This window comes from Quercus suber, unplaced genomic scaffold (assembly GCF_002906115.3).
Source record: "Quercus suber isolate HL8 unplaced genomic scaffold, Cork oak 2.0 scaffold_128, whole genome shotgun sequence".
NCBI lineage: Eukaryota > Viridiplantae > Streptophyta > Magnoliopsida > Fagales > Fagaceae > Quercus > Quercus suber.
Window position 1 is genome coordinate 1,255,674 of NW_027069591.1, and position 13,264 is coordinate 1,268,937.

Below are 13,264 nucleotides of genomic sequence, written 5' to 3' on the forward strand. Positions count from 1 at the left end.
AAATTCGTATACACCCTCGATTAAGTTCTCTACTCTTTCCTTATAGTTTTTGCCTTTTATTTATATTTGGGAAAAATATACTGGAATTTCTATTTTGAGCCCAATGCTACTTAACTTATAAGAATTCAACAAGTTTTATGTAAATTTAATCTTTTTTTAGAAACTTATGTAAATTTAATCACGTTTAGCAGTTTACTCCCAACTACCAAATCAAGCACAATATATTGGTAAAGTAACAAAGCAATCTGGTAATGAAGTCATAAAAGAATGGAAATTTTCTTTACAATGAAGGAAAAAAAAAAAAAAAACCGCTCTGAGCATAATGTACCCTAACAAAACAATTCACATAAACGAAAGAGTTTACAAACTAATAATAAAACCTTTGGGTTTAGATTCTATTGACTTAGTAGACAACTCATTGATATCACCATAGCAACTCCAAAACTTTTGGACTTCTTCTATATGAACCCCTTCACAAACAACACACTTGCTTCACTTTAGATCTCGGAGATTATGTTGCACACCTTGATACAAAGGCTGAAACTTCTGTTGAAATTGATAGAGTTTCAATTTTTTGGACAAACAAATTACTCCATTGAGGTTTGACCTACTCTCTTAGTCACACGAACAACCTTTAGTGGTTGAATTTTGCTTTCTTAAAGTTTGGATTAAGGGTGTGTTTGGATATCATTTATTTGCTGAAAATTGAAAATACTGTAGTAAAATAATTTTTAAATGTGTGAATAGTACCGTTGGACTCATTTTTAATGAAAATTTTGCTTAAAAAAAAGGTTTGTGGGTCTTGTGAACAGTGCACGGGACCCACTGACAGATGCAATTTTCAATCTTTGGGCGTGATTTTTGGCTATTGTAGCGTGGGTCCCACGGACAAACAAATGTCATACGTAAGATGTGACTTTGTAAACGCTATCCAAACGATAACTAAAATGAAATCATTAGAACTTATTTTAGATGGAATCCTAACGGTTTAATTTTAGTCCACCTATAGAGGAAAAATTAATAGACTAATTGTGATTAGGTGTATCACCCAGATATAAATTATAATACTCATTTTTACTAACAAATTCAACATAAAACACATCAGAGTCGCACATCATTGACTCATAGTACCTCTTAAGCTTCAAACGCGGGTCATTTGCCGTTGGCCCTTTCCGCTAATAGCGCTGTCTACCCACATGTCCCGATTCTCCGAGGTGACAAAAAAGGTTCTTCCAAGGGACAATGTAATCCCAACAGTTCCTCAGCTTTTGCAATATACTTAAAAAAAAAAAAAAACTATTTTTGTTTTATTTATTTAGATTTTTATTATTGTATTGTGAATACAACACACACTGCACTCACTCAGTCACTGCTCACATATTGCCATTCCTTTTGTCACTTTCCTGTTCTGAAAAAGAAATTTCTCCAAACTTTCAAGGTGGTACTCGATAGGTGACATTACTTCAAATGTAAATTTTAGCTGAAACCTCATTGTCTATTGCAATTTTTCTTATCTGGGGTACTTCTAAATTCTATTCCACTATTTTTTTCTAAGATCTTTTATATTTTAAAGTCTCTTCTTTGATTCATGACTTTCCCATTTGTGCACTCAGTTTTTCTTGCCTTAGTTGAAAACCCAAGTTGAACTTTGTCTTCCTATTTATGATTCTTAAATTCTTTGCCTTTTATCTTACTTTAAGAATCGAGATCATTGAATCTTATTTTCATTTTGGGTCTGATTTGAATACTTTTGGGTATGGTATAGATTTCCTTGTTTGATTTACATACTAAGGGGTTAGAGAGAGAGAGAGAGAGAGAGAGAGAGAGATGGCAATAGCTCGGTTTGGTCGCCAAGCAAAACGCCCACATGGGTTCTGTTTGAAGATGACAGCAGTGGCTGTATTGGGTCTGTGTTTCATCTTTGTGTGGTCTATGTTTTCTTCTACTTCCTCCTCTGTGGTCTCTCAAAGGGAAAGTTTTGATGAAATAGCTGAACCTGTATCGACCAACACTAAGCCAAGTAATTCAGGGACTCAATCTAAGAAGAAACAAGTGGAAAATCATGAATCTAGTAAAGAAGATAAGAAGGTGAAGGTTGAATCTGATTTGGATCGGAAAGATGATAAAAGGGTTAATGGGTCTGTGGCTTTGGTTGTTGAGGAGGAGCATAAGTCTGGGAAGAAGGATGAGAAAGAAGTAGCAAAGGAGAAGAGAGAGAAAGGTAAAAAGTTACCTCAGGGAGTTGCTAAAAAGAATGATGAGCCAAAGCAATCTGAGGCTGAAGATTCACAGAAAGAAAGAGAAGAACAAGGAGAAGAGGACGTCTTGGATGGTGAGGATGGGATAGACATTGATGGTGAAGATAATGGGGACAAAGAAGGAGACAGTGATTTGGCCGAGTCAGTGGATCAGGAATCTGAGGAGAAGTTGGAAGATGGGGTTGGTGAATCAAGGAATAGGGGAAGGAAGAGAAAGATAAAAGGTCCATTGTTTGATCCAAAAGCACATTATATTTGGAAATTGTGTAGTACAAGGAGCAAGCATAATTATATGCCTTGTATTGATATTGAAAGTGGCACGGCAAAGCTGCAGAGCTATCGGCATACAGAGAGGAGTTGCCCAAGAACATCTTTGATGTGTCTTGTTCCGCTTCCTCATGATGGTTATGGGATGCCAGTGCGTTGGCCTGAGAGCAAATTGAAGGTATATTCAGGCGTTTAGTATGATATAGTTTGTGTATTTAGTTATATAGAGAGGTAAGTTTGCCTGATGCTTCCTCATGGTAATGTTCTTCTCTTAGTGTAGATACTGCACAAGAATGTGGCCCATCCCAAACTTGCAGCATTTGTTAAGAAACACAGTTGGGTGGTGGAGTCTGGAGATTATCTTACTTTTCCTCAAAACCAATCTGAGTTCAAGGGTGGAGTTCTTCACTACCTTGAGTCCATTGAAGAGGTGAGTTTTTCCCGTTCCAAAGGTCTTGATTTTTTTGAATTAATTGTTGAGAATATTAGTGATTTTGCTGATATATAAAAGATAAGAAATAGATATAACCCCGACCACCCACTACTGCTACCGCTATTGCAATACAGGATACCCCACGATTTTTGCTTTTACCATTGCAGCTCTCGCCTCTCTGTGATGTCTACGGACCATGCCCATGCCCACCTCCAGCACCCCAACCACCGCTGCCCACCATCTTGTTTTATATGACAATGACAATGCAATGCACAAACAAATTGTATGCGCCTAGTTATTTAGAATGTAAAGAATATTATAATTTCCCTACCAAGATTCATGTTTAACATGATATATGATTATGAGTTTATGATGAGTCCACACAAATATATAGCATTGTGCTAATGATGTTTCCTTGATAAAAACTCCAGTACTCACTAATTGCAATGGACAAATTAAGATACTTTGAAACACTAATCCACTTATATATGGCATTAAGTTTCTTTCTGCTCAGCTGCGTGGAATCTGCAAGTCATTATTATTTCTTATATCCCTTGCTCTCTGCACTTTATGAGTAAATGTTAGAACCATAGTTTCATCCTTAGTGTATTTAGCCTTTGAAATTTGATTGGCATATGATAGATGGTGCCAGACATTGAATGGGGAAAGAATATCCGTCTGGTACTGGACATCGGATGTACGGATTCAAGCTTTTCAGCTTCTCTTCTTGATAAGGAGGTACTAGCATTGTCACTAGGCTTGAAGGATGACCTAGTGGACGTAGCCCAGGTTGCCCTTGAGCGTGGTTTTCCTGCTATAGTTAGCCCTTTAGGAACTAGAAGGCTTCCTTTTCCTAGTACTGCGTTTGATGCTATTCATTGTGGCGGGTGCGGCTTGTCTTGGCATTCTAATGGTTTGTCTTTCATTACCTTTTTCTCTTTCTTTCCAATTTTTGTCTCTTTTTTTTTTTTTTTTGCCTTTATTTATTTATTAAATTTTCTTCATTTTTTATTTATTAAGCTTCATTTCTTTTATCAAATTACTAGCTGAGCTTTCTTGTTATTTTTTTGCTTTCAGGGGGTAAGCTCCTTCTAGAGATGAATCGGATTTTAAGGCCCGGTGGATACTTTATTTTGTCAACTAAACATGAAAGCATTGAAGAAGAAGAAGGTTGGCATATAAGAGTGGTTTCCTTGGACACTATGATGTTGTTTGTTTCTTCTTAACACGTGTATCTCTCCTAAAAATGTTAGTGTCATTTATATCACTTTTATAATTGATTTTATTCTTTAGGCTATCATCCATTTGAGAGGATTAGATGGATGACTAGAATTTATAAGCAACCGACGTACTGATGCATGTGTGCAATGGGTTTGAGTACCCAGCCATTCGTAGTATCCCATGTGTATTGAGTTGAACCTAGAACTACTCTCATTCTAAATGATGCAGCCAACTAAGGTTGCACGTACCTCTACTTTTCCACATTTTAATCATTTCTCCCTTGTCAGTGGCAATTAAGTATGCCTTCTAGAATGGTGCATATGGTCCACCACCTTACCCACTATTTTGCAATAGGTTTTATATGCTAGTCATATTTTGTTAGTCTTATCTGGCGGGAACAGAATTCGAGAAGCTTTGAGGATCGCGAACGGTCCATTCTTAAGTCTTTTTTCTTTTTTACTCTTCTCGAATGGTGTTTGGTTTTACCTTCTTTTTCTTGTATTTCCCTTCCTGTGTTGCTTGATCATTGTACTTTGGTTTCTTGATGTTTTTGCCTCTTTCATACATTTCCTATGTACGGGGCTGTGTTCTTTCAATAAAGTTTTTATGTTACTTATCAAAAAAAAAAAAAAAAAATTTTGCTAGTCAAGGGGGTATGCTTCACAGGCTTTGTACTTAAAAAGAAGTGGCCAGATGCATATACTTGTTATTACATAATGGTAGATCACTACTAGGTTTTAACTTGTTAAGTGGGATAAAGGGTGGTGAACTTCTTGGAACTTGGGAAGTCTTATCCTGCTGTTCTGGGGTCAGTTTATGGATCCTATATTCCTATTCTAAATCAATGCCTACCAATCTGCTATTTTGTTTCTTCTTGCCACACGTGCAAGAACTGGTTATATTTATTTGGTTTCTGCATAATCTATTGAAGTATTATATTTATACCTATATAAAAAAAGTATTATATTTACTAAACAGTCTTCTCATTCCAGCCATGTCCAGATTAACAGCATCTATCTGTTGGAATATTCTGGCTCATAAAACTGAAGAAGTCAGTGAAGTTGGTGTCAAAATATATCAGAAGCCTGAATCAAATGGTATATATGAATTGAGAAGGAAGAAAAATCCACCGCTATGCAAGGAAAATGAAAATCCAGATGCAGCCTGGTATGCCAAGATGAGCTTGCTTTACTAAATTTATTGTCCTGTTTTGTATTGTTATTTTGAAATATAGATTTGAAACAAGTGATAGCCATTATCAGTGTGGGATACCTACAATTCCATTTTAGGAAAAAAAGGTAGAATCAACATTCTGACTGAAAAATGATGGATACACCTTATCATTATATGTTTACTAGCTTTGAGAAACTGTCCTTTTTTTTTTCCCCTCTTTTTAAATTTTTTTTTTTTCTTTACATGTTTTCTTTATCAGTTTTATACCCATTTACTTGGTAACTGCAATATTTTCTTTGAACAGGCATGTTCCTATAAAGACTTGCTTGCACACCATTCCATCTGCAATTGAACAACATGGGACAGAGTGGCCTGAGGAATGGCCTAAGAGGCTTGACACTTATCCTGACTGGTTGAATGACAAAGAAAGAGTGATTGAAGACACGAAACACTGGAAAGCTATTGTTGACAAGTCTTATCTCACTGGAGTTGGTATTGACTGGTCAAATATACGGAATGTGATGGACATGAAAGCCATCTATGGAGGGTATGCAACCAGAAGAATTGAATAATTAATTTCCCTTTGATTTTTTGTACTGCTTGTTTGTATAAGTTTCTAGTGTTAAAGGGTCAGAAGATGTACAAAATGTATGCATTTTCTTTTTGCTTAGACATCGCTTTTTTTAATGAAAATATCTATTACCTAAAAAAAAAAAAAAAAAAACGTTCTCTGATAAAATTGTCATTAATGATTTCCAATGTTGTGTAATAAAATATATTAATTTAACATTTGAATTTCAAGAAATATTTTGTATTGTTAAAAACTTTAGTGTAATATCATTGTTGGTCTAATGGATTCAGATGTCTTATAGAGTTATAGTACCCTCTTGGATTGCGTTTTTGGTCCCCGTTTGGTGTTTATACATTGTTTAGTGGGTCCTGTGCGCTGTTCACGAGACCCACAAACCTCTTTTTTCAACAAAACTTTCATTAAAAATGGGTCTCACAGCACTATTCATACATTTAAAAATTATTTTGCTAAAAGTTTTTAGTTTTCAGCAAAATAAGCGGTATCCAAACGGACCCGTATTCATCATCTTGCAAATAATAGCTTTTATTTCACTTTCAAGTATGTTTTCCTATTGCTTGATAGTCTTGTAGGTCTTTGGATGTCATGATGCCATTATGCCCCTTTACTTTTGGCTGCTTTTGCTGTTATTATAGGTGTTCTTTAAACCACCGCCCAGTAGTCCATTCTGTAATTATCCAAGCTAGTGTTTGAACTTTCAGACGTACTTTCTTTACTGGTGATGTTTGTCTTCCCACTTACATGCTATTTTTCAGGTGTAATAAACCTGTATCCATTGTTGTTGAGATGGATCGTATTCTGCGGCCTGGAGGTTGGACTATTATACGTGATAAGGTCGAGATATTGGACCCATTGGAGGGAATATTAAGAAGTTTGCACTGGGAGATCCGAATGACTTATGCTCAGGACAAGGAGGGCATCTTATGTGCGCAAAAAACCTTGTGGCGACCTTAAAATCTCTATCTGTGCGACTTGTGACAGTATGGCCACAAATTCTACTAGAAAATGTTTGGTCCTCTTTTACAAGAGAACAAGGTGAAAGCTTTTCGGCTCCCTTTTGTAATCCCCCCAAAAAAACATATACTGGTTCTTCATTTTTGGTGCGAAGTATACTGATTCTTGATTGTGTTAACACGGATACTAATTGGACTCTGCAATGTAAAGAGGAAAGAAAGTGAGAAGGGGGGGAGAGAGAGAGAGAGAGAGGAGAGGGGGGGCAGGGTTGGAGATTCTATTGACTTAGTAGACAACTCATTGATATCACCATAGCAACTCCAAAACCTTTGGACTTCTTCTATATGAACCCCTTCACAAACAACACGCTTCACTTTAGATCTCGGAGATTATGTTGCACACCTTGATACAAAGGCTGAAACTTCTGTTGAAATTGATAGAGTTTCAATTTTTTGGACAAACAAATTACTCCATTGAGGTTTGACCTACTCTCTTAGTCACACGAACAACCTTTAGTGGTTGAATTTTGCTTTCTTAAAGTTTGGATTAAGCGTGTGTTTGGATATCATTTATTTGCTGAAAATTGAAAATACTGTAGTAAAATAATTTTTAAATGTGTGAATAGTACCGTGGGACTCATTTTTAATGAAAATTTTGCTTAAAAAAAAGGTTTGTGGGTCTTGTGAACAGTGCACGGGACCCACTGACAATGCAATTTTCAACCTTTGGGCGTGATTTTTGGCTATTGTAGCGTGGGTCCCACGGACAAACAAATGCCATACGTAAGATGTGACTTTGTAAACGCTATCCAAACGATAACTAAAATGAAATCATTAGAACCTATTTTAGATGGAATCCTAACGGTTTAATTTTAGTCCACCTATAGAGGAAAAATTAATAGACTAATTATAATTAGGGTATCACCCAGATATAAATTATAATACTCATTTTTACTAACAAATTCAACATAAAACACATCAGAGTCGCACATCATTGACTCATAGTACCTCTTAAGCTTCAAACGCGGGTCATTTGCCGTTGGCCCTTTCCGCTAATAGCGCTGTCTACCCACATGTCCCGATTCTCCGAGGTGACAAAAAAGGTTCTTCCAAGGGACAATGTAATCCCAACAGTTCCTCAGCTTTTGCAATATACTTAAAAAAAAAAAAAACCATTTTTGTTTTATTTATTTAGATTTTTATTATTGTATTGTGAATACAACACACACTGCACTCACTCACTCACTGCTCACATATTGCTATTCCTTTTGTCACTTTCCTGTTCTGAAAAAGAAATTTCTCCAAACTTTCAAGGTGGTACTCGATAGGTGACATTACTTCAAATGTAAATTTGAGCTGAAACCTCGTTGTCTATTGCAATTTTTCTTATCTGGGGTACTTCTAAATTCTATTCTACTATTTTTTTCTAAGATCTTTTATATTTTAAAGTCTCTTCTTTGATTCATGACTTTCCCATTTGTGCACTCAGTTTTTCTTGCCTTAGTTGAAAACCCAAGTTGAACTTGTCTTCCTATTTATGATTCTTAAATTCTTTGCCTTTTATCTTACTTTAAGAATCGAGATCATTGAATCTTATTTTCATTTTGGGTCTGATTTGAATACTTTGGGTATGGTATAGATTTCCTTGTTTGATTTACATACTAAGGGGTTAGAGAGAGAGAGAGAGGGAGAGAGAGAGAGAGAGAGATGGCAATAGCTCGGTTTGGTCGCCAAGCAAAACGCCCACATGGGTTCTGTTTGAAGATGACAGCAGTGGCTGTATTGGGCCTGTGTTTCATCTTTGTGTGGTCTATGTTTTCTTCTACTTCCTCCTCTGTGGTCTCTCAAAGGGAAAGTTTTGATGACATAGCTGAACCTGTATCGACCAACACTAAGCCAAGTAATTCAGGGACTCAATCTAAGAAGAAACAAGTGGAAAATCATGAATCTAGTAAAGAAGATAAGAAGGTGAAGGTTGAATCTGATTTGGATCGGAAAGATGATAAAAGGGTTAATGGGTCTGTGGCTTTGGTTGTTAAGGAGGAGCATAAGTCTGGGAAGAAGGATGAGAAAGAAGTAGCAAAGGAGAAGAGAGAGAAAGGTAAAAAGTTACCTCAGGGAGTTGCTAAAAAGAATGATGAGCCAAAGCAATCTGAGGCTGAAGATTCACAGAAAGAAAGAGAAGAACAAGGAGAAGAGGACGTCTTGGATGGTGAGGATGGGATAGACATTGATGGTGAAGATAATGGGGACAAAGAAGGAGACAGTGATTTGGCCGAGTCAGTGGATCAGGAATCTGAGGAGAAGTTGGAAGATGGGGTTGGTGAATCAAGGAATAAGGGAAGGAAGAGAAAGATAAAAGGTCCATTGTTTGATCCAAAAGCACATTATATTTGGAAATTGTGTAGTACAAGGAGCAAGCATAATTATATGCCTTGTATTGATATTGAAAGTGGCACGGCAAAGCTGCAGAGCTATCGGCATACAGAGAGGAGTTGCCCAAGAACATCTCTGATGTGTCTTGTTCCGCTTCCTCATGATGGTTATGGGATGCCAGTGCGTTGGCCTGAGAGCAAATTGAAGGTATATTCAGGCGTTTAGTATGATATAGTTTGTGTATTTAGTTATATAGAGAGGTAAGTTTGCCTGATGCTTCCTCATGGTAATGTTCTCTCTTAGTGAGATACTGCACAAGAATGTGGCCCATCCAAAACTTGCAGCATTTGTTAAGAAACACAGTTGGGTGGTGAAGTCTGGAGAGTATCTTACTTTTCCTCAAAACCAATCTGAGTTCAAGGGTGGAGTTCTTCACTACCTTGAGTCCATTGAAGAGGTGAGTTTTTCCCGTTCCAAAGGTCTTGATTTTTTTGAATTAATTCTTGAGAATATTAGTGATTTTGCTGATATATAAAAGATAAGAAATAGATATAACCCCGACCACCCACTACTGCTACCGCTATTGCAATACAGGATACCCCACGATTTTTGCTTTTACCATTGCAGCTCTCGCCTCTCTGTGATGTCTACGGACCATGCCCATGCCCACCTCCAGCACCCCAACCACCGCTGCCCACCATCTTATTTTATATGACAATGACAATGCAATGCACAAACAAATTGTATGCACCTAGTATTTAGAATGTAAAGAATATTATAATTTCCCTACCAAGATTCATGTTTAACATGATATATGATTATGAGTTTATGATGAGGCCACACAAATATATAGCATTGTGCTAATGATGTTTCCTTGATAAAAACTCCAGTACTCACTAATTGCAATGGACAAATTAAGATACTTTGAAACACTAATCCACTTATATATGGCATTAAGTTTCTGTCTGCTCAGCTGCGTGGAATCTGCAAGTCATTATTATTTCTTATATCCCTTGCTCTCTGCACTTTATGAGTAAATGTTAGAACCATAGTTTCATCCTTAGTGTATTTAGCCTTTGAAATTTGATTGGCATATGATAGATGGTGCCAGACATTGAATGGGGAAAGAATATCCGTCTGGTACTGGACATCGGATGTACGGATTCAAGCTTTTCAGCTTCTCTTCTTGATAAGGAGGTACTAGCATTGTCACTAGGCTTGAAGGATGACCTAGTGGACGTAGCCCAGGTTGCCCTTGAGCGTGGTTTTCCTGCTATAGTTAGCCCTTTAGGAACTAGAAGGCTTCCTTTTCCTAGTACTGCATTTGATGCTATTCATTGTGGCGGGTGCGGCTTGTCTTGGCATTCTAATGGTTTGTCTTTCATTACCTTTTTCTCTTTCTTTCCAATTTTTGACTCTTTTTTTTTTTTTTTTGCCTTTATTTATTAATTAAATTTTCTTCATTTTTTATTTATTAAGCTTCATTTCTTTTATCAAATTACTAGCTGAGCTTTCTTGTTATTTTTTGCTTTCAGGGGGTAAGCTCCTTCTAGAGATGAATCGGATTTTAAGGCCCGGTGGATACTTTATTTTGTCAACTAAACATGAAAGCATTGAAGAAGAAGAAGGTTGGCATATAAGAGTGGTTTCCTTGGACACTATGATGTTGTTTGTTTCTTCTTAACAAATGTATCTCTCCTAAAAATGTTAGTGTCATTTATATCACTTTTATAATTGATTTTATTCTTTAGGCTATCATCCATTTGAGAGGATTAGATGGATGACTAGAATTTATAAGCAACCGACGTACTGATGCATGTGTGCAATGGGTTTGAGTACCCAGCCATTCGTAGTATCCCACATATATTGAGTTGAACCTAGGACTTCTCTCATTCTAAATGATGCAGCCAACTAAGGTTGCACGTACCTCTACTTTTCCACTTTTTTATCATTTCTCCCTTGTCAGTGGCAATTAAGTATGCCTTCTAGAATGGTGCATATGGTCCACCACCTTACCCACTATTTTGCAATAGGTTTTATATGCTAGTCATATTTTGTTAGTCTTACCTGGCGGGAATGGAATTCGAGAAGCTTTGAGGATCGCGAACGGTCCATTCTTAAGTCTTTTTTCTTTTTTACTCTTCTCGAATGGTGTTTGGTTTTACCTTCTTTTTCTTGTATTTCCCTTCCTGGTTGCTTGATCATTGTACTTTGGTTTCTTGATGTTTTTGCCTCTTTCATACATTTCCTATGTACGGGGCTGTGTTCTTTCAATAAACTTTTTATGTTACTTATCAAAAAAAAAAAAAAATGCTAGTCAAGGGGGTATGCTTCACAGGCTTTGGACTTAAAAGAAGTGGCCAGATGCATATACGTTATTACATAATGGTAGATCACTACTAGGTTTTAACTTGTTAAGTGGGATAAAGGGTGGTGAACTTCTTGGAACTTGGGAAGTCTTATCCTGCTGTTCTGGGGTCAGTTTATGGATCCTATATTCCTATTCTAAATCAATGCCTACCAATCTGCTATTTTGTTTCTTCTTGCCACATTTGCAAGAACTGGTTATATTTATTTGGTTTCTGCATAATCTATTGAAGTATTATATTTATACCTATATAAAAAAAGTATTATATTTACTAAACAGTCTTCTCATTCCAGCCATGTCCAGATTAACAGCATCTATCTGTTGGAATATTCTGGCTCATAAAACTGAAGAAGTCAGTGAAGTTGGTGTCAAAATATATCAGAAGCCTGAATCAAATGGTATATATGAATTGAGAAGGAAGAAAAATCCACTGCTATGCAAGGAAAATGAAAATCCAGATGCAGCCTGGTATGCCAAGATGAGCTTGCTTTACTAAATTTATTGTCCTGTTTTGTATTGTTATTTTGAAATATAGATTTGAAACAAGTGATAGCCATTATCAGTGTGGGAAACCTACAATTCCATTTTAGGAAAAAAGGTAGAATCAACATTCTGACTGAAAAATGATGGATACACCTTATCATTATATGTTTACTAGCTTTGAGAAACTGTCCTTTTTTTTCCCCTCTTTTAAAATTTTTTTTTTTCTTTACATGTTTTCATTATCAGTTTTATACCCATTTACTTGGTAACTGCAATATTTTCTTTGAACAGGCATGTTCCTATAAAGACTTGCTTGCACACCATTCCATCTGCAATTGAACAACATGGGACAGAGTGGCCTGAGGAATGGCCTAAGAGGCTTGACACTTATCCTGACTGGTTGAATGACAAAGAAAGAGTGATTGAAGACACGAAACACTGGAAAGCTATTGTTGACAAGTCTTATCTCACTGGAGTTGGTATTGACTGGTCAAATATACGGAATGTGATGGACATGAAAGCCATCTATGGAGGGTATGCAACCAGAAGAATTGAATAATTAATTTCCCTTTGATTTTTTGTACTGCTTGTTTGTATAAGTTTCTAGTGTTAAAGGGTCAGAAGATGTACAAAATGTATGCATTTTCTTTTTGCTTAGACACAGTCCTGTCTCCTTCTGGTTTTATGGGCTTTTTTTATTCTTTTTTTTTTTTTGTTATTATTATTATTATTATTTTTAATATTGAACTCCATAAAATATACCAAATAGTAGATTAATAATGTGCATGTGATGTACAGATTTGCCGCAGCTCTCTCTCAACAGAAGGTTTGGGTGATGAATGTAGTCCCAGTCCATGCACCTGATACACTTCCTTTCATTTATGAGCGTGGGCTTGTTGGCGTCTACCATGATTGGTGTGAGTCTTTTGGTACTTACCCAAGATCGTATGATCTTTTGCATGCTGATCATCTCTTCTCGCGGCTCAAGAACAGGTTAGTTACAGACTTTATGTGAATTTATCTGTAGATTGCAACTTATTTTAATTTATATTAATTTTCTTGGTAAGGATATATGTTATTAGGGTGTCATGAAGACAAGTTTGCAATCTAATTTTGCTTTACCCATTAAGTTTAGTGCAGTCT

General features: G+C 36.4%; 2 protein-coding genes across 2 annotated transcripts in view; both read left to right on the forward strand.

Moving 5' to 3' along the window:
• Window positions 1-1,340: 1,340 nt before the first annotated feature.
• On the forward strand, window positions 1,341-5,939 carry LOC112021178 (probable methyltransferase PMT28). Its single transcript, XM_065776115.1, has 6 exons — window positions 1,341-2,703; window positions 2,806-2,955; window positions 3,601-3,871; window positions 4,036-4,128; window positions 5,172-5,346; window positions 5,657-5,939. The coding sequence occupies exons 1-6, from the start codon at window positions 1,828-1,830 to the stop codon at window positions 5,922-5,924; spliced, it is 1,833 nt and encodes a 610-aa protein (XP_065632187.1). The 5' UTR covers window positions 1,341-1,827; the 3' UTR covers window positions 5,925-5,939.
• Window positions 5,940-8,561: 2,622 nt separating this feature from the next.
• The window catches only part of LOC136068674 (probable methyltransferase PMT28), an 11,119-nt gene continuing 6,416 nt past the window's right edge, over window positions 8,562-13,264 (forward strand). Inside the window, exons 1-7 of the mRNA XM_065776116.1 lie at window positions 8,562-9,477; window positions 9,578-9,727; window positions 10,372-10,642; window positions 10,806-10,898; window positions 11,932-12,106; window positions 12,413-12,655; window positions 12,920-13,114. Of these exons, the coding sequence (XP_065632188.1) occupies window positions 8,602-9,477; window positions 9,578-9,727; window positions 10,372-10,642; window positions 10,806-10,898; window positions 11,932-12,106; window positions 12,413-12,655; window positions 12,920-13,114 (2,003 nt within the window). The 5' untranslated portion in view covers window positions 8,562-8,601. The remainder of the gene's footprint in view (window positions 9,478-9,577; window positions 9,728-10,371; window positions 10,643-10,805; window positions 10,899-11,931; window positions 12,107-12,412; window positions 12,656-12,919; window positions 13,115-13,264) is intronic.